At 33.0% G+C, this 25657-nt stretch overlaps 3 protein-coding genes across 5 annotated transcripts; all 3 read right to left on the minus strand.

Moving 5' to 3' along the window:
• Positions 1 to 1141: 1141 nt before the first annotated feature.
• Positions 1142 to 7041, minus strand: LOC129902274 (probable E3 ubiquitin-protein ligase RHG1A). Of its 3 annotated transcripts, none has more exons than XM_055977429.1 (7): positions 6987 to 7041; positions 6687 to 6730; positions 3572 to 5404; positions 2725 to 2775; positions 1910 to 2008; positions 1689 to 1832; positions 1142 to 1579 (listed from the first exon to the last, which is right to left on the minus strand). In XM_055977429.1, exons 3-7 carry the CDS (start codon positions 5315 to 5317, stop codon positions 1436 to 1438), a joined length of 2184 nt encoding a protein of 727 aa, XP_055833404.1. In that variant the 5' UTR covers positions 5318 to 5404; positions 6687 to 6730; positions 6987 to 7041; the 3' UTR covers positions 1142 to 1435. The 3 variants fall into 3 exon arrangements, with proteins under 3 accessions (XP_055833404.1, XP_055833401.1, XP_055833402.1); XM_055977426.1 differs by having other exon boundaries at positions 2725 to 2778; XM_055977427.1 differs by lacking the exon at positions 6987 to 7041 and adding an exon at positions 6854 to 6980 and having other exon boundaries at positions 2725 to 2778.
• An 8828-nt stretch (positions 7042 to 15869) lies between these two features.
• LOC129904104 (NAC domain-containing protein 40-like) lies at positions 15870 to 21192 on the minus strand. The gene is made up of 4 exons (XM_055979634.1): positions 20578 to 21192; positions 19213 to 19476; positions 16387 to 18692; positions 15870 to 16292 (listed from the first exon to the last, which is right to left on the minus strand). Exons 1-3 carry the CDS (start codon positions 21004 to 21006, stop codon positions 18567 to 18569), a joined length of 819 nt encoding a protein of 272 aa, XP_055835609.1. The 5' UTR covers positions 21007 to 21192; the 3' UTR covers positions 15870 to 16292; positions 16387 to 18566.
• A 1185-nt stretch (positions 21193 to 22377) lies between these two features.
• Positions 22378 to 24062, minus strand: LOC129902819 (uncharacterized acetyltransferase At3g50280-like). Its single transcript, XM_055978232.1, has one exon. It carries the CDS (start codon positions 23932 to 23934, stop codon positions 22591 to 22593), a length of 1344 nt encoding a protein of 447 aa, XP_055834207.1. The 5' UTR covers positions 23935 to 24062; the 3' UTR covers positions 22378 to 22590.
• Between the last annotated feature and the right edge of the window lie 1595 nt (positions 24063 to 25657).

Raw genomic sequence — 25657 nt, forward strand, 5'->3', positions numbered from 1 at the left:
TAAGCAGAAAAAAGAGGGGTGTTGTCACCATTCTTTATCACCAATTAATCTATCTTTAGTTTTTGGTTTGATTTCAAACAAGTGGCCATATAGTTAAATGCTTGTTTTTGCTAGCCATCTATCTACCCTTTATATAATTTCAATATCTATACTAAAAATGAAATTGGCTACCAATTGTATGCTTTTGTTACCACTCACAAATCTTATTAAATTAGTATCATCAATTATGTAATGGGAACAAAAGAATACATTACGTCTCTCTGATCTTTTTTTTCTCTCAACTGGCCCAACTACTCTGCTCTGAGATGCGCAATTGCGCCAACAATCTTACCTTTTAAGTGATTCGTGACTTTAAAATAACTTAATTACTACTTAGTAGTGCTTTGAGGAATCCATATTTGCTACTCCCTTTGTCCACTCTTTCTTGCCACATGCTAGTCAGGAGGGAGTCATTAGTAGTGCAAATCTAAAAATATACTGTGAAACTACTGTATATCTGTCTTAAAGATGAAATGAGCTCGAGTATTTGTCAAAGCTAATAAAGCAATAACTACTACACCACAGTAATGTTTATCGCACAAGCCACATACAATGGCAGAGTTACCCTTTTATCAAGATAAGAGTCAATTGACACCCCTTAGCCAAAAAAAATCCTTTCTTCGAAGAGTCAATTGACAAAAATACACAAATATAGATCGATCTAGTAATTGGAAAGGGACATTACATTTTGATAGTGAAGTGTTAGGTAACAACGACATATTCAGTACAATTCCACAAGTAAAATCTAAAAAGGATCTACACAAGTAAAATCTAGAAAGGATTAGATGTACCTTCCGGTATAATCCCACAAGTGCTAGGTAACAACAACATATCCAGTATAATCCCACAAGTAAAATCTAAGAAGGATTAAGTGTACCTTCCAATATAATCCCACAATTTGGATCTATGAAGGATAGAATATACGCAAACAACCTTACAACCTTACATCTAAGAAGGATTAGATGTACTTTCCGGTATAATCCCACAATTTGGATCTATAAAGGATGTGCAAACAACTTTACATCTACCTTTGTGGGATAGAGAGATTGTTTCCGATTGTCGAGGTGTACGCTTAATGCGTTTAGGAAATAGGAAGAGGAGATGGGAAAATGAACCAAAAATATTCAAAAGTATCAATAAATTGGAAAGTCAGAATGTAAATTTCCAAATAACCAAATAATGTAACTCTTGCCTAATGACCCTAATTGCAACTAGTGCTTCTTCTATCTCTAAAATAACTCCTCCAAGAGGAGATCACATTAAAATTAATGAGAAAAATACATAGATCTTTCTCAAAATGAACTCATGGACCAAAAGCGTACACATGCTTTGTGTGTCAACCTTCCATGGCCCAACGGGTACATCCAACTTGCTTTACATACTAAGAGAATAAGGATCAATGCTTTCCTGAAGTATTCAGCCCTGTTGTTTTGCAAATTGGGCACAAATTCTTCTGCATGAGCCATTGCTTAACGCAGTCTGTATGGAAATCATGGCCACATTCCAGTTTTCCAAGATCCTCACCATCCTTGTATTCTTCCTGCAAATTGTAATAAGCAAATTAAGACTCCTCACTCTTAAGAATAAGGTGAACTAAAATTCCAGCATGTGGTGATTGACTGGTAGTATAATAGTATTAAGTTTTGTACCTGACAAATACAGCATGGCTCAGCATCCGTGGCTTCTTCTGTTCTAATGCATACATGCTTCCGTTGCTTCAGATGATTCAAAATGGTTTCTTCAGTCAGCCCAGTGCAGACGTTCCCGATGCGCTCCTCAAGTGCCAGTAATTCCTGTAAAATAACGCACACAGACAATTTAGTATGTCCTTCCATAGATGTGAAAATGTAGTTATGTTCCCCGTACTAACCTCATATGACATGTTATCAACATCAAGACGCATATCGCGATGGCGATCCTGAATATCCACCATCCCAAAGAACCCTGACTGATCAAGGATCATAACATCCTGGAATACAAGGAAGCTTTTAATTTCAGAATATGTGATCTTATATGCTAATCAATTTTAAATACTGTAGGTTATCATTCCTATCCTCTTCATGTCCCATCAGGAAAATAGATTACTAGTCCAATCATGCTCCGAACTCCCAATATACAAAATTTGTACCAACATTGCTAGCCACCCCCCGCCTCACAAGGTAATTGGGGAAAACCAAAGAAATTCTATCAATTTGCAACAATGCTCATGACTTTGTATCAATGCTTCCACACTAGGTTATTTAAGGAAATCTGAAGAAACATATCCACCAGTGCAAAGGCAAATTAGAGGCTGATAAAATCAAAAATCTATTTCAAATAACTTCAAGGAACCGTATATAGGAATATAAGGAGGGCTTCCTTCATATTATTGCAAGGCACAAAGAGGATGGAAGAGGGATATAGAAATTAAGCACACTACTAATATATTGAAAGTCCACTCCAAGAGCACAAAAGGGATATTTATAGATGTCCAAAGATATTTCGAGTCATACCTAATAAATGGTTTCATACACATACTATGAACTCAACCACAATAGCATAAAGTCATATACCTAGATAATATAAAAGATCATGTACCTAGTATAACTAAAGACACATGAACCTAGACAATTGAACATTTAAGATATCTATTCTCAACACCTTATAAACTAATCAACGTATCCAAATGGCTTCAAGAATTCTAACCTCAAATCTTAAGCTCTCTCCCCTGCGCATTGCATCCAATACATTGCGAATCTGCTGAAAGAAAAAGAAAATAACTGTGAGTAATTGAGAACGAATGGAAGGGGCATTTACAACAAATTTTTGAACTCAAGCTGACACAAACAAAAACATACCAAAAGGCAAATAGACATTAAGTTGCTCTTTCCCTTTTTAGAGTATTTTGCATGTCCAAAATTGAATGATACTAAAAAAGGGTACTTTGTTCGGGAAATGACCCTTAGCTTACAAGTACATTTACCACAATAGAATACTTTGGCTCTTTACGCACGAGAAGATAAAGACAGAACACAAAAGGTTTTATGCTGACAAAGGCCGAGTGTGCAGTAACTTATTATGGAAGAAGCAATAGAACAGGGGTATATTATGCACTATCAAGAAGGCTAGAAGAGCATCGTACAGTAAGTCGTAACACTGGATACCAAAAATCTAACTGTAAGTGGTAACACTGGATACCAAAAATCTAACTTCAAGGTTCAGAAATAAGCTGGGAGCGAAAGATTTGGCATAGGACCACCGTAAAACAATAGAGAAGAATAACTTCAGGAGGAACATGTGTTTACAATCCAATAAGAGATTTTAGTGCCCCACAATTCTTAAATTCTGATGCATTACTCTAAATAATGAATCCTGCAACAACACACACCCTCCCCCCAAGAAAAAAATAAAAGAACTTCATGAAACCTGTAAAATCACAGTAAAGTTTAACCCTTAGTGTTTGGAGTATGAAGCATGAAGGAACAACATAATTTTATATCGCCAAAGTGTAAAATAACAGAATATTGGACCAATAATAAACCCAGTATCATACCTCGGAAACTAGCCTGCTTCTTCCTTCACCGGCAGCAGCCAAAGTCCTCCAGGAATATGGAACTGCCATAGCGCCATCGAGTTGTCTCTCCAACAACACTGCTGACCTTGAACTTGATGGACCACGATGCCCAGGATGGCCTGAAAGCCCAATCTCCTGTGAGGCAGCAAAACTCAAATGTGGTGGAGTATTACCATTGTGACTTACAGGTTCACTGCCAGCTGAAGACAACACAGATCTACGAACATATTCTGAGAGTCGTCGGGGATATTGCTGAGGATTTCTATGTTGCACCCAACTAGAAGAAGAGGAAGGGGCTACTGAGCTAGGACCACTCCGAGAAGAAGATGCAACATTTCCAGCAATAGAAATATTTCCACCAGCTAAACCCCAGTTGACAGGATTTTGGTTCAAATTTCTCAAGTCACTAGCGGGTATGAACATTGGATGCTGCGAAATATTTCTGGGCACACTTCTTGAGCTTGGTTGTTCATATGCTGCAGAATTCCTCTCACCAAAAACAGAATAACTTGATGAACTGCCAGCTCTTGAACTTGATGAATCCCACCTCTGTGCACTTTGTCGAAGAGAAGGAACCGGCCCCACGACGGGCTGGCTTCGGGGATTTCCATTATCTGCAGCAGACACAGACCTCAAATCCAAAGACTCATTACGAAGCAGCCTCAATGAGTCCGGTTCAGATGACATGCTAACATTTCCGTCATTACCCACAGTAGGAAACAGATTACTAGGAATAGAAGCTTGCTGATGAGAGCCATTGATCCTCAGCCTGAAATTTCTACGGATTTCTGCTCTTCTTGAAGCAGGCAATGCAACTGGACCTTCCATAGTGGCTCCACCCATGGCGAGCCCAAGTCTTGGATTTACCTGCTCTGGCAAATTGATGTTTCTTCTACTTTCTGTTGGTGCAGGGCTATTCGCACCTGCAGTAACATTATTTGGAGCAGGTATAGAACGCCATAAGCTGTTTAGAAGATAATTTGGACTTCCACTTCCTGAAGATTGCCCCAGATGTCCTTCAACTGCTTTTCTCTTACAAGCCATTCGTCGACCATCCAGTGTACAGCCTGGTCTGCCATCTCTTTCATCCATCAGAAACCCATTAGTTGCAGAAGGCCCAACAAGGGGATCAGAAGAAGTACTTGTGGTTGACATCCGTTCTTTTCCTGGTCCATCAGATTTGAATGTTGGGGCGCACTCCATCACTTGGCAGTCATCATCTTCATCGTCATCATGCCCCTCAAGTCCAGAACTTCTATTTAGATCATTTGGAACAGTGCTAGAAGTAGAACCTTGAGAAAATAAAGTGTTGTCAGCTATCTGGTTATTCAAATTTATTTCAACATCGCCCAATGAAAGAATATTGGAAGAGCCATAATGCTGTTCAGCAGAGAAGTGAGAAGTCCCAGGACAGGCACTCATTGTAGATGCCCATGCATGATTTGTTTTACTTTCACTACGACTAACAATATTTTGTGTATTGGAGGAGCTGGATTCTCCTAAATTCCATCCAATTACATTCTGTCTTTCTTGGTTTGCATGACTAAGAAATGGAATGTTTGTCTCATTAGAAGGTACCATATAATCTGGAAGCCGACTTTGTGCAGGATTTCGCATATTATTCCAACATATCTGCTGATCTATACCGCCATCACTCGATGTTGAACCATGAGTGAAACCCAAAGTTTCTGGCAGGGATCCGATGGCACTCCGTTGCCCTTGCATTAGGCCTATACTATATATTCACAATCTCCAAAAGACAGATAAGTCTTGAAGTGACAGCAGAGTCTCAAATTTCACCACTAAGCAGACCTGCAAGCAAAGTAGAAACCACATTATTTTAAGGCAGTTCATCAATAGGATGTGAGAACAAAAATTCTTGTTTGAATGTTCAGAAATATGTAGACAAGGAAAAAGCGGGGAAAAAACATGTTTCTAATAAAGAAAACACTGATTGATTTGGCCAAAAGAACATGCCATTTCTTCTGGTAGCACTGCTTAAGACCACAAAGGCTTTAGACTCCAAGCCATTAATTGGCAGATGAGATCAGAAGTCTTAACCACTGCATTCGTATATGGCCAAATCCGTAGATGCCACAATTTAGAACATATCACCCTCAGATATATTCCTAAACTTGTTGCTATCCATCAAGATTTTTCAAGCCAGATATGAGTACCTCCATGTCAACCAAAATAAGGAACTCCATGTGCAATTAACATTATCACCATAAACATCACAAACAGTAGAAAACAAGAAATTGATAATTGCATTAAACGCAAACAGTTGGGTGTATTCAATAAACTTTGCCAGTACAATGAATGTAGCTAATTTCAGTAGGCAATAAGAAAAGTTCCACCAACAAGAATTTGTAGAGACATTATGATATCACAACCACTTCATATACAAAATACTATTATAGAGACGTGTGGAAAAAAACTGTCTTTAAAATGAAGTAAGGAGAAAACGGAGCATCATCAAACAGAAACTACCATTACACTAAAAAAAATTGAAGCTTCCCCTTACCCATCAGCTTAAACTTAAACATTTCCGTGTTAAAATTAAACATATATACTTACCAATAATCAGAGACTCGAACTAAATATACTTGTAAACTTCAGAAAATCCATCTAGCTTGGTCAGATAATAAGCAAATCTCTCTCTAAAACCATTAAAAATCAGATCTTTAATAATTATCAAACATCAGAAAAAGTTGCAATCTTTAACAGAGGAAGGTGGTTTGATAATCATCAAAACATCCCCCTCTAAATCAGCTCAATGTAGAACCATGAAAAACCAAAAAAGAAGAAGTAGCAGGAGTAATAACTTTGTTTTTCTCCTTAATTTCATGGAAAAAAGACAACTTTTTGAACTGATAGATAAGGGGTTCTTTGAATCATCTAATGCATATAGTCAAACAAACAAAAAAAAAACAGAACTTTTTATATACATATCAAGAAAGAATTTACAGATAAACCCAGAATCAAGATGAGGTAAAAAAATCAAAAGCTTGAACATAGAAAGAAAAACCCAAAGAGAAAGCAACCAAAAAAAAACAAAAAGATCGAAAAAGAGATGAAGAATGTAAGAATTTACCTGCAAAACATCATCAGATGAAGCAACAGATCTATGGTCACCACCTGAAATCAAAAAGAAACATTAGACAAAATTGGGTTACAAATAAAATCCTTCTTTTCTCCTTTCTATACAAAAGCCCAGATAAAAAGAAATCAATCAAACACAAGAAAACATAGAAAAATCACCTCTCTCACAGAAGATGAATGAAAGAAAAAAAAGATGAGATGAGAAAGAAATGGTGGGTGTGTGTGAAGAAAAATAGAGGAAAATGGGAAAAACAAGAATGAGAGAAAGAGAGAGGAAAAGAGGTGGCCTGACCTGGTGGACTAAAGAAAGGGGACAATAATCTTCAGCACAAAACACCCCCTTTCACACCCTTTTAATAAAAAGATTTATAACCCCAAAAATCAAAAGAGAATTAAATGATGAAAGGAAAAATGATTTCTTTTTCAAATAGGTAACAAGGGAAAGAAAAAAAAGAAAATGAGTTATTGTTTGTCCAAAACTCCAAATGGCTCAAGTAATTAATTACCACTGGGTGTAGAATTGTGATTGATAAGATGTGTAGAACTTTGGAAAAAAAAAAAAAAAAACTCACTTGTTTCAAGGCGCGCCGAAGGTAAAAGAAAAAAGAAAAGAAAAGAAAAAGGGAAATAGTATTCCCTTTCTTCCCTCTCCTTGTAGGTGTGTACTACTAATATTTCTAATGTATTAAAAAAAACTAATGATTTTATATATATATTAATATTTTTAATTAATTAATACAAGCATTATTAATACATCGCAATAAATAAAGTGTGTTTTCTGTTGTCACAGTGTCTCTCTCGTTTTCATCTTCACGCCAAAGCACCTGTCCCTCTTTCCAATCACATGTCCGTCTTTGTACTCTTCTTCTTTTTTTTTTATTTATTTAACTTCTACCCCGGATTTTATGTTATTTTCAGTTATAATTTATTTTTCCTTTTTTTTTTCAAATGGATTTTCACTTTGTTTGGTTGCATGTGGAACCTTGAATCCATTACCAATTTGTTTTTCTTATTATGTCCTTTGTTTTATCACAACAATATATAATTTCACATTTAGAAATTTGGATTGTCCTTTATTTTACACAAGGAATATTATTATTTGAGTCAAACATTATTTTTAGAAAATTTGTGAAAAAAATTCTTTAGAAAATAGACTTTTTTCAGTTTTTGAATTTTTTAGTAAGTGCCAATAAGGAAGATGTTGAAATGATATCTATATGTGAATATATTTAAATATTATTTTTAGAAAATTATTGAAAGTTCTATCATTCGAATTTGATTTCTAAGAAAATACTTCTTCTTTTTTCGTATTTTGAATTATAATTTTAGTAAGTGCTGACAAGGAAGACATTGAAATGATATCTACACGTAAATATAAGTTAGGAAGACTAATTAAATATTATTCTTAGAAAAATTATTAAAAATTCTATCAACCAAATTTGATTTCTAAAATACCAGTATTTTCAATTTTTTATTTTATTAGTGCTGATGCTGTTAAGGAAGACATTGGAATGATATCATACATAAATATAAGTTAGGAAGATTATTAAACGAAATAATAACAAAATATTTGAAAGCTTAGCATCCAAATTTGATTTCTAAAATAATACTATAAATTGACATTTATTATAATCAAAATTAGTTAAAAATTATTTGAAAATAGTGCCAACCCAAAATAAACTGTATAGTGTGCAATTTAAATTTAGTCAAAGCTCTCGAAGTCTTGTTATGTTAAGGGATGGAGAAAAAGAACAACATCAGATTCTAATGCATGTTAAAAAAAAGAAAATATTTGATTTATTTATGAGCCTTGAGGCTATAAATTCATCCTCTAAACTAAAATTAGTTTTCTAAAAGTTTTATTATTATTATTACTACTACTGAAAGTTAATTCAAATAATAAAATATTAATCATATGCTTGCAATACATTATTCTGAATCTTGTTATAAAAATGATATTTACTAATATAAAGATTTGAGTAGTTTAACTCAAAATTCTAAACCATTATTATGATTATAGACTAAGTTTTTCATTTTCTTTTTTGATAAGATTTTGTATTCTTTATTTTCTGTACAAAATTTAATATTATCTAAATAAAATAGTAAAGTTCACTATACCAACCTTATTTTGGGAAACGCGATTACAAGTATTATATATTTAGCAAGTGTGGGCGATGCAAATTATCCACTTTAAAGACTTGGTAATTTCCGTCTAATATATAAAACTAGTTTCAAATGTTGTTTACTTACTTTGGTGGTTTGCTTTGACCATTAAAAAAAAAGTCTACATCAAACAAATTAATTTTAATGCATATATCTATATAAAAAAAAATATCACTCAAGTATAGTTATGTAATACTACTGTCTTGTCAATGTACATTATTTTCAATTCAATGGTAATTTCCGCATTATTATCCAGTTATTTTGCATATTTCTCATTCCAAATTAATAATATTCGAATTAATTGTATGACGATTTTGTACTTCTTGATATCAAAGTCGACGTAAAATAACTATAACTTTCAATACCTATATTAGAGCATTAAAAATGACAAAATGCTCTACATACTATTACTCTTTCTGTCTCAAATTATTCAATTAAAAATTTGAAGACATATTTTAAATTATACTCCTATGTTCATATTTTAATATATTGAACTGAAATTTCCGATCATAAACAAGAATAACGTACGTAGTGATCATCATACATTTTTCTCAATAATCGTAATTAGTGAAGGGGCTGGAAAAGAGTAAAAAGTAGTGTGAAAAAAAAAAAAGGAGATGTTTAATAAAGCTGCAATATTGCAAGTGTTAAATGATCCAAACAACTTTTAATTGCTGCCTGGCCTGTGGGAGCACCATAGACATGGGCATCTAGTCCTAAGTGGCCCTATAATAATAATATTAATATTATTTTCAAATGTTTCTTTGGCCTTTGAGAACGGAGCGTCCCATAAATGAGATTTGAGGAAGATGATGTGTACACATGTACAATTTTTTTACTGTCTTGTGAAGATTGATAGACTGTTTGTTAATTTCGACAGACCATCAAACACAAGTAAAAATATATCAAAAACAAGTATGAAAAGAAACAAATCATACTAAAAATAATGTAGAAGAGAGCAGCAACAATAGCAAAATAGTTATATAATCACTAAAACAAAAAAATAACACGAAGTAATAAAATTGAAGAATAATGCTTTTGACGTTGTTATTGATGGTTTAGGTCGTGCATCCAAATTTTTTTCCGTATACTTGAGCAACCATTACGTAATGGCTGATTGGAAAAATATATAGTATTACTAAAATCAATTAACAAAAGAAGATAATGATTCCAACAAACTACAAATCAGTCATTATTATTATTATTATTATTAATTATTATTGAATTTTTCCATGCTATGTGAGGTCAGATATGGTTGGCAGAAGAAAAATAAATCGAGTTTTTTTTCTTCTTAAATGTCTATTTGGAAAAGTTGAAACTGGTTGATGTTGGCATCTTTTAATTTATTTATTTTCACCTAGTCCCAACCCAACTAGCTCCCTATATCTAGTATAGGAGGCGTTTGAATATGTTTTTGATTTAATTTTTGAAAAAAAAAATATTTTTAGAATAAAGTTATGTGGTTGAGTAACCTTTTAGAAATATATTTGGAAAGTAGGTGTATTATTATTTGAGGACAAGAAAATTACTTAAATTGGATGGTGATGATTTTCACATGCAAAAGGCTCTCCATTGACCAATATTTTAAGAAGGCTATAAGATTGCCTCTTTGTTTTTTTTTGGTAATTGAGATTAACTTAAACGTAAGATTGCCTTTTGATTGAATATTCTCCAAGAGGAAGGATTAAAAAGCCTCACCTTGTTAATTATCTTATATATTTTCTTCCTCTCAGAATAAACTTTGTTTTTCTCATTTCAAAAGTCAATTTTATTAATATTCAAAGTTATATAAATTGAATTAAATTAATTTAATATTTTAAAAATTAATATTTAAATAATAAAAATTATATAAAAAATATTATAAAATTATATTTTTTCTAATATTAATATAATTTTAAAAATACATTTTTAAATGTTGACCATTCTTATATTTTGAATTTGAGAGATTCATGCTACTTTGACCAACGTAGGTAGGGGCGTCAATGGGATGATTCAGTCGGTTATTTTTAAAAAATTATATCGTCTCATTTTTGGGGTATTTTATAATATATAACCAAAATTAGATTTTTTAAAACCATTCCAATCATAATGATTTCTCTTCGGTATCACTGCAATTAGGTTAATTTTTATTTTTTTTACTTTTAAAATATCATCTCAAAATATACTATTATGAAAATTTTCTTTCACAAGTAAATTCGAACCACTTCAATTTTTCACCAAGAAGTCAACAATGTAAAACATTGTTGCCGTATTATTTGATCTTAAACATTTAATATGAGTGTTTGCATAGACTTTGCCGCATTGTTTTATGAATTATCTATTATAGTATCTTTTAGTTTTAAATCTAATAAATTAAAGAATAATAAAGAGTAAAGACACAAAATCGTCCAGTCACCAGAGGCCTAGGACTTAGGTTATATTTATATTTAAAAAAAATTATAAAATATATTTATATATTAAATTTAACATATTATTAATATATAAATATATTTACATACATGTTAGTTATTCAATTCGGTCGGGCATTTTTAAAGTTTTTTTATACATTAAAAAGACTATCTCAATTGTTCGAAATGGTAATACACTAAAATAAAAATCCACAATTTTATTTAAAAAATAATTTAATTCGGTTCAGTATGATTAAGTTCAGTCGATTCGATCGATTTTTCATATTTTTTTGACACTCCTAAACTTAGAAATAGTACTTATTTTGTTTGCCTTTGCATTAATTCTATTATATACCTAGTTAATGCATTTTTTCTTAGTGGGTGAATTTTTGACATCCATCGACCATACTAAGCTAAAAGACCAATAAATGAAGAATGCTTGAATATATAGTTTACGTTCCAATACCCATCCATTGAAAAGGTCAAAAAAAAAATGTTTCTTCAGTTTTTATTTCATTTGACTTTAATATATTGTAAATAAATTATAGATTTTTTTTTAATTATCCATTCGGGAAAATCTAAAGAAATTTGTTATTTTATTTAAATACTACCTTTATCATACAAATAACTAAATAAAGTAATACTAGTCAAATTTAAATTTTCAAAAACATATAATAAAATTAATTTAGTAAAATAAATCCAAAACAAATATTAGAAGGGACAAAACAACACATATCTTAACTTACAATTTTATTAGCATAGTAAACTACAATTAACTAATACACAGTCTAATTTTATTTTTTGACTTAATTGTGATAAAATAATTTAGTTTGATATATGTTTGACCAACTTAAACAATTTGAGTTAATTTATGAGATTAAGGTAGATTTATTGTTCATTTCCTTTTTTCACCCTTTGGCTTGGAAGATGTGTCCATGATTGTAACATCCCAAGGATTTGACTAATTTATTAATTAATTTTTTAAAATGACCTCATGTTCCATAATCTCACATTAATCATGTGCTAACAATACGGAATTTCTTGGATGCTATTTTGTGTAAAGACAATAAAATGTTCAAACACAAGAAACCCTTCACCAATTGTCCTTATCTTTTGTATGATTCAAGAATTAAATTATTTTTGGAGAATATAATTAGAGGGTATTAAAATGAACACGTTAAAGATGGGGTCAATAAAAGAAGGGTTAACTTATTAATTTATCCTTTCAATTTGCTCGTATTGTAAAAATGATCAAGAATGTTTTCATTTCCTTTTTATTCTATAAAGTCCGTAAAGTATGTTACGAATGATTTTGGTTCTTTAAGTTTAATAAACATTTTTTTGTCAGATTTATGAGAATTGTGTAAAAAAGAATTAATAAAAATACTAGCAAAATCCCATCAAATCCTAGAAATTGCAATAGAAAAACTATACTAAACACCAAATAATAAACCAAAAATGGTAGAAATTACAAATACGAAAAAAGATCAAAAGTATTAAAAAAATACACTTTTAAATGAGAGTTTCTGCTAAGTCCTTTTTTTTCACGGTTTTCGTCAAATCTTTAAAATTATATTGTTTAAATATTCAATGGAGACCAAAAGTGTTAACTTTTGATAAACTTAAAGGACCAAAACTATACTTTAGGGGCTATTTTGAACCTACTAAGAAACACGAGGGATCATGTGAACTTCTATTTTCTGAATTCAAGGCTGAAAGAATGAGTTAATTTGATAAATAAATAATTATTTGAAATACTCTCCAAATATTATTTCGAATCAGAACCAAAATCTATAGCCAAATGAGGCCTAAAAATCAGAGTATAATGTTGCAGTTTGGACTAGGATTACATGAAAATGAGATTAAGATGACCTCTGAGACTATAAAACCTCTAATTTGTCTCTTAAAAGACAAGATAATCATCATTACTTAACATTAAAATGAACATGTAAAATATGGGGGTTGACAAAGGACAAATTTTGGACTGTAAAAACTAATGACAAAAACATTTGCTAGGGACCAATAATGTACGGCAGCTACCAAACCACAAAGAATTGCCCCTTTGAACAATTTGAATAAGAATTATTATTATTATTATTATGAACATTAAAGTGAAAGCATCTCTTGAGTAATTTTTGTACCAACCTTCAGCAGCATTAGAATCCTTATTTCATTACTACAACTTGCTCCCACCTAGCAACAAACAATTCTTTACACAGACATCATGAATTATTGCACAAACTGACAAAGAAGGTGTTGGGGGGGGGGGGGGGGTGAAAAGAGATGTGAAAATGTATAATTTTCTAGGACTTTTACATCAACTTTTGGCTTTTGGGTGAAGAAAAGCAGATGTTACAATAGGCAATCAACTATTTTATGTTGTTGGACATTTAATTAGTCCTCCATGTTTCAATTCTTTATATCTAGCTAATTTCGTGTAACTGAACATTTTATAAAATTCACGCCACTAGTAAGTACTAAGTAGTAACAATATGGAGATCTGTAAATAATGAGAATCTTAATAATGTAGCTATGCCGTTAATATCATTTATGTTGGATAAATAGATTGAATCGGAGTTACGATGGAACGTTCCACTTTCTTGACGAGTTTGGTTAAGAAATGAAGCTGTACTTTTACTATTAACAATAGCTTTTGACACAATAATAACCAATTGATCCTAACAAGTGATATCATAAAGCAAAATCGTGAATTCAATTCCTCATAACATGTTGTGTTTGACAGAGGTTTGGAGGGGAGATTGATGGTAACACCAGTGATGATTTGGGTCAAAGACGTGATTGAACATGATGCTTGCTGAAAAGACATGATTAAGAAATAAAGTTACGGACTTATTATAGGTGTCCCGGGGCTAATAATCTACGAAGAAAGGATGGGGAAGGAAAGATCGACCAAAGATCCTACTCTTCTTAGAAAGGCAAATGAATCATTTTTTCCATTTTTCATTTTGTTTTAAGGTCCCATCGACGAAAGAACAAATCGGAAAATAGTCCATTTGATGAATATTCATTTTATACGATCTCATCTTTATCACACTTCTTTGTCTTCCAAGTCAAAACTTATTTCATTCTAAACTTCTTTTTCCATTTAGCTTTTAGCTATAGCTTTGGTATGATAGTTAAAGTTGATCCTAACAATCTCTCTATGGAGCTAGATTCAATGTCTTCACAAGATTTTCTTTTCATCGTTGTCTTCCCCCTTCAATAGGCCCTCATTATATTTTAAGAGCAAAATCTTACATATGAAAGAATTACTTCCGTCAGAAAAGCAAGAAAAAGTGTACCAAGAGTACAACTTGTAAAGAAGGAATTTGAAAGGGAGTTATCCTTCTCATGGAGTTCTACTTTGGGGTTGGAGGGTGAGAGAGAGATGATATTTACTCATCATTAATGTTGATAACTGATCAGCCCTAAATAAACATACGAATTTTTTTGACAGTGGACAACACAACAATTATTGTCTACTTGTACCTCCATTATTAGCATGGTGGGTGCACTGCAAATGTGAGGTGAACTTTCTTGAAGAAGTGAGTGAGGATAAATCAGAAATTGAACCTAACACCTGCACTTTTCTGAGTCTAGCATTATCAATACATACACTATTTGTTTTAGTTGTAATTGTCTTCAAAATTTAGAGAAAGTGGAGAGTGTGCAGCACAGGACATGACTCTAATGTGTCATGTAGCAAATTGATTTAGACATTCAGACCCTACAAACAAAGGAAAGCAATTTGAATACTACATGAGAGAAAGCTTGATGCTACATTGATAACAACTTCAATCGATTGCATATCTCACCCTCAAGAAAACACCCTCATTGAGTGTGTGTGTATATATAACGCAAAGCAGAGGCATGCATCAATAGATTCAAGACATATAATTCAAAGTCATCTTAAGAAGAGAGGGAAAAAAATATCCTAAGAGCTGCATATAACCACATAGGCACTGATATAGTTTGGATGAAAGGAAAACGACTAACCGAACAGAGACAAAAGTCAGCCATAGTGATCCGGGAGGGCTCTCGCTCAACGGATCAAAGTACATCGGGTTAAAGGAGTCTATTTCCAAAATTTGACTAGTGCTAGATACAAGGAAATTCTTCACAATCATATACAGACATAAAACACTCGCAAATTATTGTTCTCAATTCTCTGGTTTCCTTGTTCAGTTCATTTTTTACTTTAAGAGTTGTTACACAAGGGCATATGACACCATTAAACAAAGTTTGCTGCCGACTAAAGGACCATTTGAAATATAATAATTGAGGACAAATAAAGAGATGATGATAAACAATTTACTGAAAAGCTTTACATCTTTCTCTGTTCGGTTTCCCCCTAGGGAACGAAGAATTTTGACAGACTTTTTCTTTGTATTTGCCAGGAAAAAAACCATAGCCTCTTACCAAATACCCAAAAGCTTGGCTGAAGCTTTGTGGGAGACAATTCTTTTGACAGAAAAACAAAGATTCACGTTGCCCAACTCTTTCTTTAATTTTGCAACAAAATTGGATACTAGAGGGCAAAAGACAAGTACCACCAAGCATCTTACCTGTGGAATTTCACAAGTGTTCCCCTTCCAATCATTCTACATTAAAGAGAGAAAAAAATGTCCAAAGTAATACAACTAGTTCCTCTGCATTCGTAGTGCTAATATAGTACAACAACAACAGTTTAAAGCTTCACAAACTACCATCAGCGCGTAGGTAAAGATCCTACAGAATCATATAGTACATATACCAAAGTACTTGACGTAAAAGAGAATCAGCAGATTCTCATTATGCTACTGTCTTGTACTAGGATTTGCTAAAGCCAGACTTATCTGGAACTTAAAGTTATACATTATTCACAAGCTACTATTAAGCACAACGGCTAGAAATGCAAGACTTGTAAAGCAGAAAAAGGTGATTTAGAGATTTTATCTTTCATCTCAAAGCTCGCCAAAGCGTACCAATAACCTTTATACTGCCATCCATCTACTCTTTACTATATCACCAAGGTTACTGTCTATTATCAAGGAGCCAAAATTGCCAGTCTGCAACACAAATCAAATACGAATGAATACTTTTCTCCCCATTGACAAGTCCATTAAAAATATTTAAGAAAAAACAGAGTGTTATATCAAATACCTTGAAAGCAAGAACCTGGTGTCCTGACAATTTTTTTCAATAACGGCATTCAGGCTATAGCTTGTGTACACCTCGACTATTCAAACCAACCAGGCATCTGCTACCTCCCACAGACAATGGTGTCCTGACATATTTGTCACACCCTATGCTTTTGGAGCAACATGTTAACTTCACTATCCAACTTGCCTGGTATATGTCATAATTCTTGCTGTTGTTGCTGCTGTTAACTTTTCATCATAAACAAGATATCCATCCATGTTGTTGCTGCTGTAGTTAAGCGTTCACCATATATGAGATATCTGTCCATGTTATTGCTGTAGTTGTTCACTCTTCACCATATACAAGATACCCATCTAAGTGATTGCTATAGCAGTTGTTGCTGTTGTTGTGAACTCTTCACATTTCTTGAAGTGATTCAACTCCAACCCATATAACAAGACATCCACCCAATTGTATAAGTGTAATCTGAACTTTTCTGACCCGATCTATTACCTTTAGCTGATTTTGAGCAATCATAACACTGTATGAAGTGACCTCATAACTGGATAACTGCTACGATATGCATCCAGGTTACAAAAAAACCATTACCCACCCAGTCTAATTCTCTTGTGCTGATTTTCAGCAATCATGACACTGTATTAAGTGTTTTAACTCTCACTGATATACAATAAATCCATCCAGGAAATTGCATAATTGTGAACCATGGACCTTACCAACCTGATCTATTATCCAAGGCTGATTTTGAGCAATCATGAAACTGTATGAAAAGACAGAAGAATTTGATAACTGTTGATATATCCATCCAGGTAACCATATAATGTTGCCATTACTCACCCAGTCTAATTCTCTTGAACTGATTTTTAGGATCATGAGACTGTATTCTGTGACATTCACCCAGTCTAATTCTCTTGAACTGATTTTTAGGATCATGACACTGTATTAAGTGACATTCACCCAGTCTAATTCTCTTGAACTGATTTTTAGGATCATGACACTGTATTAAGTGACATTCACCCAGTCTAATTCTCTTGAACTGATTTTTAGGATCATGACACTGTATTAAGTGACCTTCACCCAGTCTAATTCTCTTGAACTGATTTTTAGGATCATGACACTGTATAAAGTGACATTCACCCAGTCTAATTCTCTTGAAATGATTTTTAGGATCATGAAACTGTATTAAGTGACATTCACCCAGTCTAATTCTCCTGAACTGATTTTTAGGATCATGACACTGTATTAAGTGACATTCACCCAGTCTAATTCTCTTGAACTGATTTTTAGGATCATGACACTGTATAAAGTGACATTCACCCAGTCTAATTCTCTTGAACTGATTTTTAGGATCATGAAACTGTATTAAGGGACATTCACCCAGTCTAATTCTCTTGAACTGATTTTTAGGATCATGACACTGTATTAAGCGACATATCCATCCAGGTAATTGTGTAAGAGTACAATATGTTCTTGTTACTCACTCCATCCATTACCAGGAGCTGATCTTCAGCAATCATGAAACTGTATAAAGTGAGTGGCTGCCGATCTACCCTATAATGGGAGGCATCATTCACCCAGTCTAATACTATTGAGCTGATATCCATCAATCATGACAGTGTATTAGGTGACATGACTCTCAGTCATTTACAGCTAATTGTATAACGGTAAAATGTGAGCCTCGTTTCTCACCCAATCGACTCTCTTGAGCTGATTTGCATATATCATCACATTGTAGACATGACCTCATAATTTGACAACTGTCAAGATATCCATCCAGACAACGGCATAATGCAAGCAATTAACCACCCAATCTAATTCTCTTGAGCTGACTTACTACAATGATTGTCACTGTAGGAGGTGATCTCACAAATTGATAACTGTAACTCTTTTATGACATCTTAAATGTAACTTTCTAATTCTCTAAAAAGTAACATGAATACCATTTTTGTCTCTTTTACTGATATGATCTGGCATAAACTTCATGCTAGTAATTTCCAAACATAACTTGCTAGGGATTGTTATTGATTGTTACTTGTTCAAATTCTTGCTGATTGTACTTGCTTGGGATTCTTGTTGATAGAACTTGCTTGGGATTCTTATCAATGGTACTTGCTCGAGTTTGTTAGGATGGTACTTGCTTGGGATTGCCGTTGGACTTTTGGGATGGTTGTTGTTACTTTCTTTTAGTTAATGCCCGGTAGCGGGCATAGAAGGTCATCCAACTCTATAAAATCTTCTTCTAAAATGGCTATCTGTTCCTGAGCAGAAAAATCATTGAGAACTGGAGGTCCGTCGCTCTCAAGATCAATCTGTAGCATGAATCAATTTAATGAGGCCCATTTATATCAACAACAAAAAAGGAAACATCACGACTTGCGCTAACAAACAAACATAACTAAGTCTGAAGCATGAATGAGAAGTGTTTCAATTAGCTAATAAACCAGGCACACATAAGGTATACTTCTTAAGCCTAAATTACTAAATGCACAATAGAAACAGTAGCTCAGATTCCACTCGTAGAGAAAGCAACAACAGATATGGACAACAGAAGAAATTACCTTCATTGATTTCACTCCAGCCCCAAATTCTCTAAGAGGTTTCTTGTATTGAGATGTCAAGAAAACAAGTAGGTAAATTCTAAAGATAAATGCATATCTTGTGCATGACAAACATTTGATGAGCATATATATTAGTCAGTGAAGATTCAAAAGATGAAACAGCAACAAACAAGTGAAGCAATTCAGCATGAAAGCTTGGGATAATGAATGAAGAAAAAGGTAACTAAGCACCTTTACAGAGTAGCAACACAAAGCTTTCTTTTCGATATACCTGCTTAGCAACATTTTCTGTAACAGCGTGACCATTTAAGTCGGTAACTAATCCACTAGGTAACTTCGAGACATCATTCTCCTGGTCAATGGTATTTTCACCATGCATTTTAGAGCCAGTAGCCAATGCAGCTGATCCATCAAATTGAATACCTACATGGCGTACTGTGGCGACAGTTTCTTCACCATTGGAACTAAATACATGCTCTGACAAGTTATTTCTATGATGAGATTTGATGAATACTCGGCATAGAACAAAAGATGCCTGCACAAAAGCAGAAGCATGAGACATGTTACATGTAGCAAATTTCTGATATGCAACAGGACAAAACCACCTTAAACAGAACCATATGATTTTTTTTATGACCATAGAAATCAAGAGATATACAGCAACAACTTAAACACAATAACAATGGGGAAAACAGAAAATAAAAAAAGGCTCTATCTCTGAGACTGATTTCAGAAATATTTATGTCAAACTACTTAATATGTGCATTAAGCACAGCCACAGACTAAAGGCAGAGAGAGATAGGAGGTTCTACAACATAAAAGACAGAATTATGGTCACCCTCAAGCTGTGATGCTTTTATAATCTTAATTAAAAACACCATCAATATTTCAGAACAATAACACAAACCCAAAAGAGAAAGCTAACAAACTGTTGACACTCAGCAATCTGTTTCAGCAATCACATCAAAATTAAATCACATAAAAGCATAAGCCCTAATTCCAAAAATCAGCAACCAACATGCATAGGCCTTAATTACAAAAATCAACAACATAATCCGTAGACGCCCTTATACAATATAGTGCTTAGTTATTTAAAGAATCATATAACACAAGTTTAACTGACTCGACTCCTACTCTGTTTTCTATTGGAATACAAGGAAAATCTGGATACCTTACAAAGTTTCTTTTTACCATAATTAATAATGGGCAACAATATACCTAAAGAGTACAAACACATCCTGAATACAAAACTAATTCTATTATCTACATTGTATAATCAGCAGCACCACTTACGTTCATCAAAACATATTAGCATATCAACGACAGTATGAAACATGCATAGCACTCCAAAAAAGGAAACAACCAACCACTTGCCGATGTCAGCTTGAACACAAATTACACCAAAAAAGGCAAGCCTTTAACAACGTATTCAAGTAAAAGACTAATAACAATGCAAATTAAGAAAAACCCAACTCAGAATCGATACAATGGATACATTCATTCAAGTTCAACCTCCTATATAGCTCCATCGAAGAAATAAACAAAGGCACACATAATACATGTATACATAAGCCTATATACTGCATGTATAAATACGAAAAGAATGATGTATGAAATATTGTATAGCAGAATGTACCATAGGATGACCAGCTAAAGCGTACTCATACATCAACCAATCGGTCTTAGTACAATCCCCCGAATAAAAAACAAAACTTTTACGCGTACCCACCACAACTTTCCCTGCACCCGCATCCACTACATCCCTAACTCTACCTCTCTTCTTCCAATAACCACCAACAGCTCTTCTCCTCCCTCCCTTCGAAACCCTAGCCACGAAATAAAACCAGTGCTTTCTCCGACCACCGCGTCCGTATCGGAATCCGGCGGAATCCGGCAAGCTAGATGGGTTAAAATTGTAGAGATCAATTTCCTGAATTATATCAAATACAAAGCCATTCCGGTGATCAGCGAAGTTCTTTGAAGATAAATAGTAGCTAATGAGTTGTTGATCGGAAGGGTAAAATCGGGTACCGGGAGCAAGCGAAAACGACGTCGTATCTCCCATAATGGGAGAGAGTAAAGTTTAACTGAGAGTGTTTTGTTTGAAGTAGCAGAGGACAAAGACTCTGATAGAAAGGGGCTTTTATATGGGGGCCGACAAGTAGAGAAGCGTGGCCATGAAGTTTTCTTCAATGTCACTCTCTTTGTGTACGTATTCCCACTTATAGTAATCCCACGTACTCTATTCGTCCGAATTTACATATCGAATTTTGAGAATTACAACAATAACAAAATAATCGATGAAATTACGCTAATAAAGACAAATTTTAAGAGTTAAATAGTTCTTTTTTATTTTAATATATTTGTTATTTTTAAAATTTTGAGATTCAAATAAATATACTTTTGATCGTAAATTTTATATATATCTTTTTAATATTTTGAATTATCAAATATTGTAACATATAGTACATTTTACGTAATTTACAAATATATAAATTTTATTTCAAAAAACTTGAAGATTTCATGAGCAGATTCTTAGTCAAACTTAAATCGCTTGACTCTCGAGAAACGAAAAGTGCAACCTAAATTGGGACAGAGAGAATAATAAATTTTTGATCATGATTTATTTATATGCCTTTTAAATAATTTGAATTATTTATTTTGTAACTTATAATACTAATTTCTAAATATGTGAATAATTTTTTTTAAATATTTAAGATTGTATGTCCGAATTCACGATTAAAATAAAGAATTTTGATTTTCGTAATCCAAATTATATCATATAAATTGAATTGTAGAGAAAAAAAATCCGCCGAGACTGGTGACTCAAACTAGTACACCTAGAGATCAACTTGACCTCTGCTCAATCCCTCAGTGGTGGATAGTTGAAATTCCTTCCCACCCTTAATCAGAAAAGTCTTGAGCTTTGTGGTAGTAAGCACTCATTTATTTTTAATTAAAAATCTTGAATTCGAGATTAATTGTTTGTTATTTTTCCTAGTAGATGCATATATGAATACATTGATTATCAGATGAAAATTAAAAAAGAAGAATCAAAAGTTCTTTTTAGTTTATATCTTGAAAAAATCAAACCCTTATCAAACTGACCAACATTGAGAATACATTAATTAACAACAACAACAGCATACCCAATTTAGAGCCCGTTTGGATGGACTTTAAAAAATAACTTTTATGTATGAAATATTTTTGGAACTTTGAAGTGCTAAAAGTTATTTTTATAAATAAGTAATTGAGTGTTTGGATAAAAGTGCTTATGCCGAAGAAATGAAGAAAATGATGTGAATTTTAGGGTTAAAAGAATAAAAAGGGTAGTTTGAGAATTTATTTAAAATATTAGGGATATAAAAGTAATTTTCATGATCAAAGAAAATAACTTTAATTTTCATTTTTGACTGACTTTAACAACTTTATGAGTTAAAGTTAGCATTAGACAAACACCACAATAAGCTAAAAAGGGCTGGTCAAACCAACTTATAAGCCCATCCAAACGGGCTCTTAGTCCCACATAGTTAAATCTGGAGAACGCATATTTTATCTCTATCTCAAAAATGAGGCAGAGAAGTTTTTTCTAATAAAGCCTCGACTCAATTAAAAAAAAAATAATTCTCCAAATACCACAACATCTAAATTAACTTGTAAAACTATCCATGAACTCCTCATCAGTTTCAAGAGAAGCCATGAAGTTAGGTAAAAGACACACTTCCAAATCCATGCTACCATCACCTTCAATCCCTTCATATAAACTCACTTTCCCATCAAACTTATGTGCATATCCACTTCTAAGTGCCACTCCTTTTCCCAATCCAAATTCATTCCCATACATATCAAATCTTGGAGAACTCCCCATCATAATGCTACTAGGATCAAAAAATCCCAACTGATAAATCATACCACATTCTAATTTTTCAACCCATTCACGAATTTCTTTATTCTTATGATTCACCACAGCTTCATGCAATTCCCAAGCTGCCCAGCCAAGGTTATTTTCAAGAAGTTTTCCCGCTGAGGCAATTCCTCGAACAGTTTGTATGCAATTTCCAAAATAGTGTTCTGGCAATGGAGGGTCCAATCTTGCTCTGTTATTAATCGCCATTCTGCAACTTGTCATATGATCAGATGGGAATTTTCGAATCCTTGTTATACACCTCCACATATGAGCTGACAAAGCTTGTAAAGACGAAATCTTGGTGGTGTTACTTTCTTGATTGGCTTTAGCTTTGAGTTTCTTTAAAGACTCAGCTGAGAAATGGAAAAATCTTTCCCTCATATTAGGGGATTCGTGTCTACTAATGAATTGATCATGGTGAGTATAAGGAAGATTAATAATTGGACCATGTCCTTCTGGGAACCAATGGTTAAAAATCGGAGATTTGGAAATGGGAATGATCTGTTTTTGCCCATTATTTGCTTTGAAAACTTGAGAAAAAGAGTTCAAGAAATGCCAGTAAGAAGAACCATCGGCTAACACATGGTTAATTGAGCAACCAATGAAAACCCCATCAATTAATTCTGTTAATTGAATTGTTAACAAAGATAATTCATGCCCATCATGGTTAATTGCTCTATCATGATCAAAAAATGATTGGACAACTAAAGGCACATCCTTTGGTGAAAGTATATCAGAAACAGTTAAATCAAGATTAGCATGGATAAATCTTGCACCAGGGCTATTAACACAGTCGATAAAGACGGTGTAAAGAGGGGGATTTTCTTGTTTAAGTGTTTTAAAACGACCAGCTAATGGATAAAAATGGACAAGGGTGATTGAGAGGGATTCTTTAAGCTTTTGCAACAGAGGATCAAGCTGAAAAGATGATGGCTTAGTGAAAAGGAGACCTTTTTGGATATATTGAACTGAAAGCATGGCTAAATCCCATGATGATAGATAAACAGGTTTTTTAGATTCTTCTGAATTGTAAAGTGGCTTAATGAAACAATCTGATATGTGTTGAACAGTAGGTGAAGAAGCCATTTTTTGTTTTTGGTTTGTTTGTTCTTCTTGTTATTGTAATATGAAGATTTGAGTTTTATACAGAGCATTTTGGTGATTAGTCAAACTCCTACCTACACCCCTCACCAACCTATCTAAGTTGGTTGGAGTAGAGGATTTTCTGGGTAAGTATAAAATGGTTTTAAAAAAAAAATATGCTCTCTTCTCTTTTATAGTGGGATAGGTTTTGAATGTTACCTTAAATTAAACATGAACTAGGGGAAAAAATACACTTAACATTAACTTATATTTTGGAGGTGTAGGTTTTGTTAATTTGGGTCTATTTTTGGAGTCTGGTACAACTTTCTGAGGTGTAAGTTCTTCTATATTTGAATTTATTTTGATGTTATAGTTTTTGAGTTTTGACGAGACTTTATTGGTGTATCCAATTTCGTCAAGTATTTGATGGAAATCTAAAATGCTCATTTTCGACAAACTTAAAGGAGAATATTTAAGTAATCATTTTAATCCTATATATTCTAAACACAAGGGACCAGTTTTACCATTCTCTGTAAAATAGAGGTTGGTGGAATCCAACATTTATATGGACTTATATTATTTTATCTTCAATAAGACAAAGATAAGAATGAGAAATTCAACTTCCAATCACAGGCAATTATTTGCGAAAAAAATAAATAAGTAAAATCAATAAACTAATGGTTGAATACTTTGGCCTTTTCTCGAGTCACCATATTTGACTAATTAATTGTTTCAAACAGCAGAAATTCAATTGCACTTCCTCAGAAGTTGCCGAGTATTTTACTTTACCATGCTTTTCAACAGGAGGATTCATTATTTAAATTTTAAATTTGTAGCTCGGAATTCATTATATATTTATAATTATGGGTTCATATCTATTATTTATTATACTTTCAATAAATCATAATACACAAATTATGAGTTATGAATTCAATTAAATATGTTATCCGTACCTATAGGCTATAGTGGTGCAATCTGCCTCTGGTTACCCTAAATATTTCTTCGTTTTCTAAAGTGAGGAACCGGAACCCCAATGTTACCATTAATAATGGGACTAACTCAACATAAAAAAAGAATTAACATAACCAACAATTTAGTTGTCCAACCAGGAAAAGCAGAAATATTTAGTCCTAATTACTTAGAAACTTTTCATCACACCTATGACCTACCTATTGAGGTGTGGCCCTTCCTTTAATACTGCATGAACGCGATATGTTATGTGTATCATATTTTTATACTTGGATGACATTACAAAAGAGAGAATCTGGATCATGTTTCCCACTAAACTTAGATGTTATATATATTAACCTGTCATGTATGACCATGTTTTGAATATTTCTATTTTATTTTAAAAGAGCATCTAAGAAATGAGCTCAGCACATATTTGTGTGCCCAGCATGAAAAGTCAATAAGGGCAAATAAACTATTATGTCTTTTTTTATTTGAACTCTACTTTCTAAGTTAATATAATAATAAAAAAAACTTCTTTATATTTTCAATTTTGTCCTAGTGAATTTTTTATTTTGAAAAAAGAGTAATTTTATTGTTACGGTGCAAATCATAAAATAAAATAAAAGAGGGTATAAATCACATAATAGAATACAGTTAAAGGTGCAAAATGCAACGGACTCTAAAATTTATCCAAGCAGAGTGTATCATGTATGTGATGATTTAAATATCTACAATAGAGTAATTTATCAATTCTTGTGATATGAAAGCTTGGTTT

Source organism: Solanum dulcamara, chromosome 9 (assembly GCF_947179165.1).
Source record: "Solanum dulcamara chromosome 9, daSolDulc1.2, whole genome shotgun sequence".
In the NCBI taxonomy this organism is placed as follows: Eukaryota; Viridiplantae; Streptophyta; class Magnoliopsida; order Solanales; family Solanaceae; genus Solanum; species Solanum dulcamara.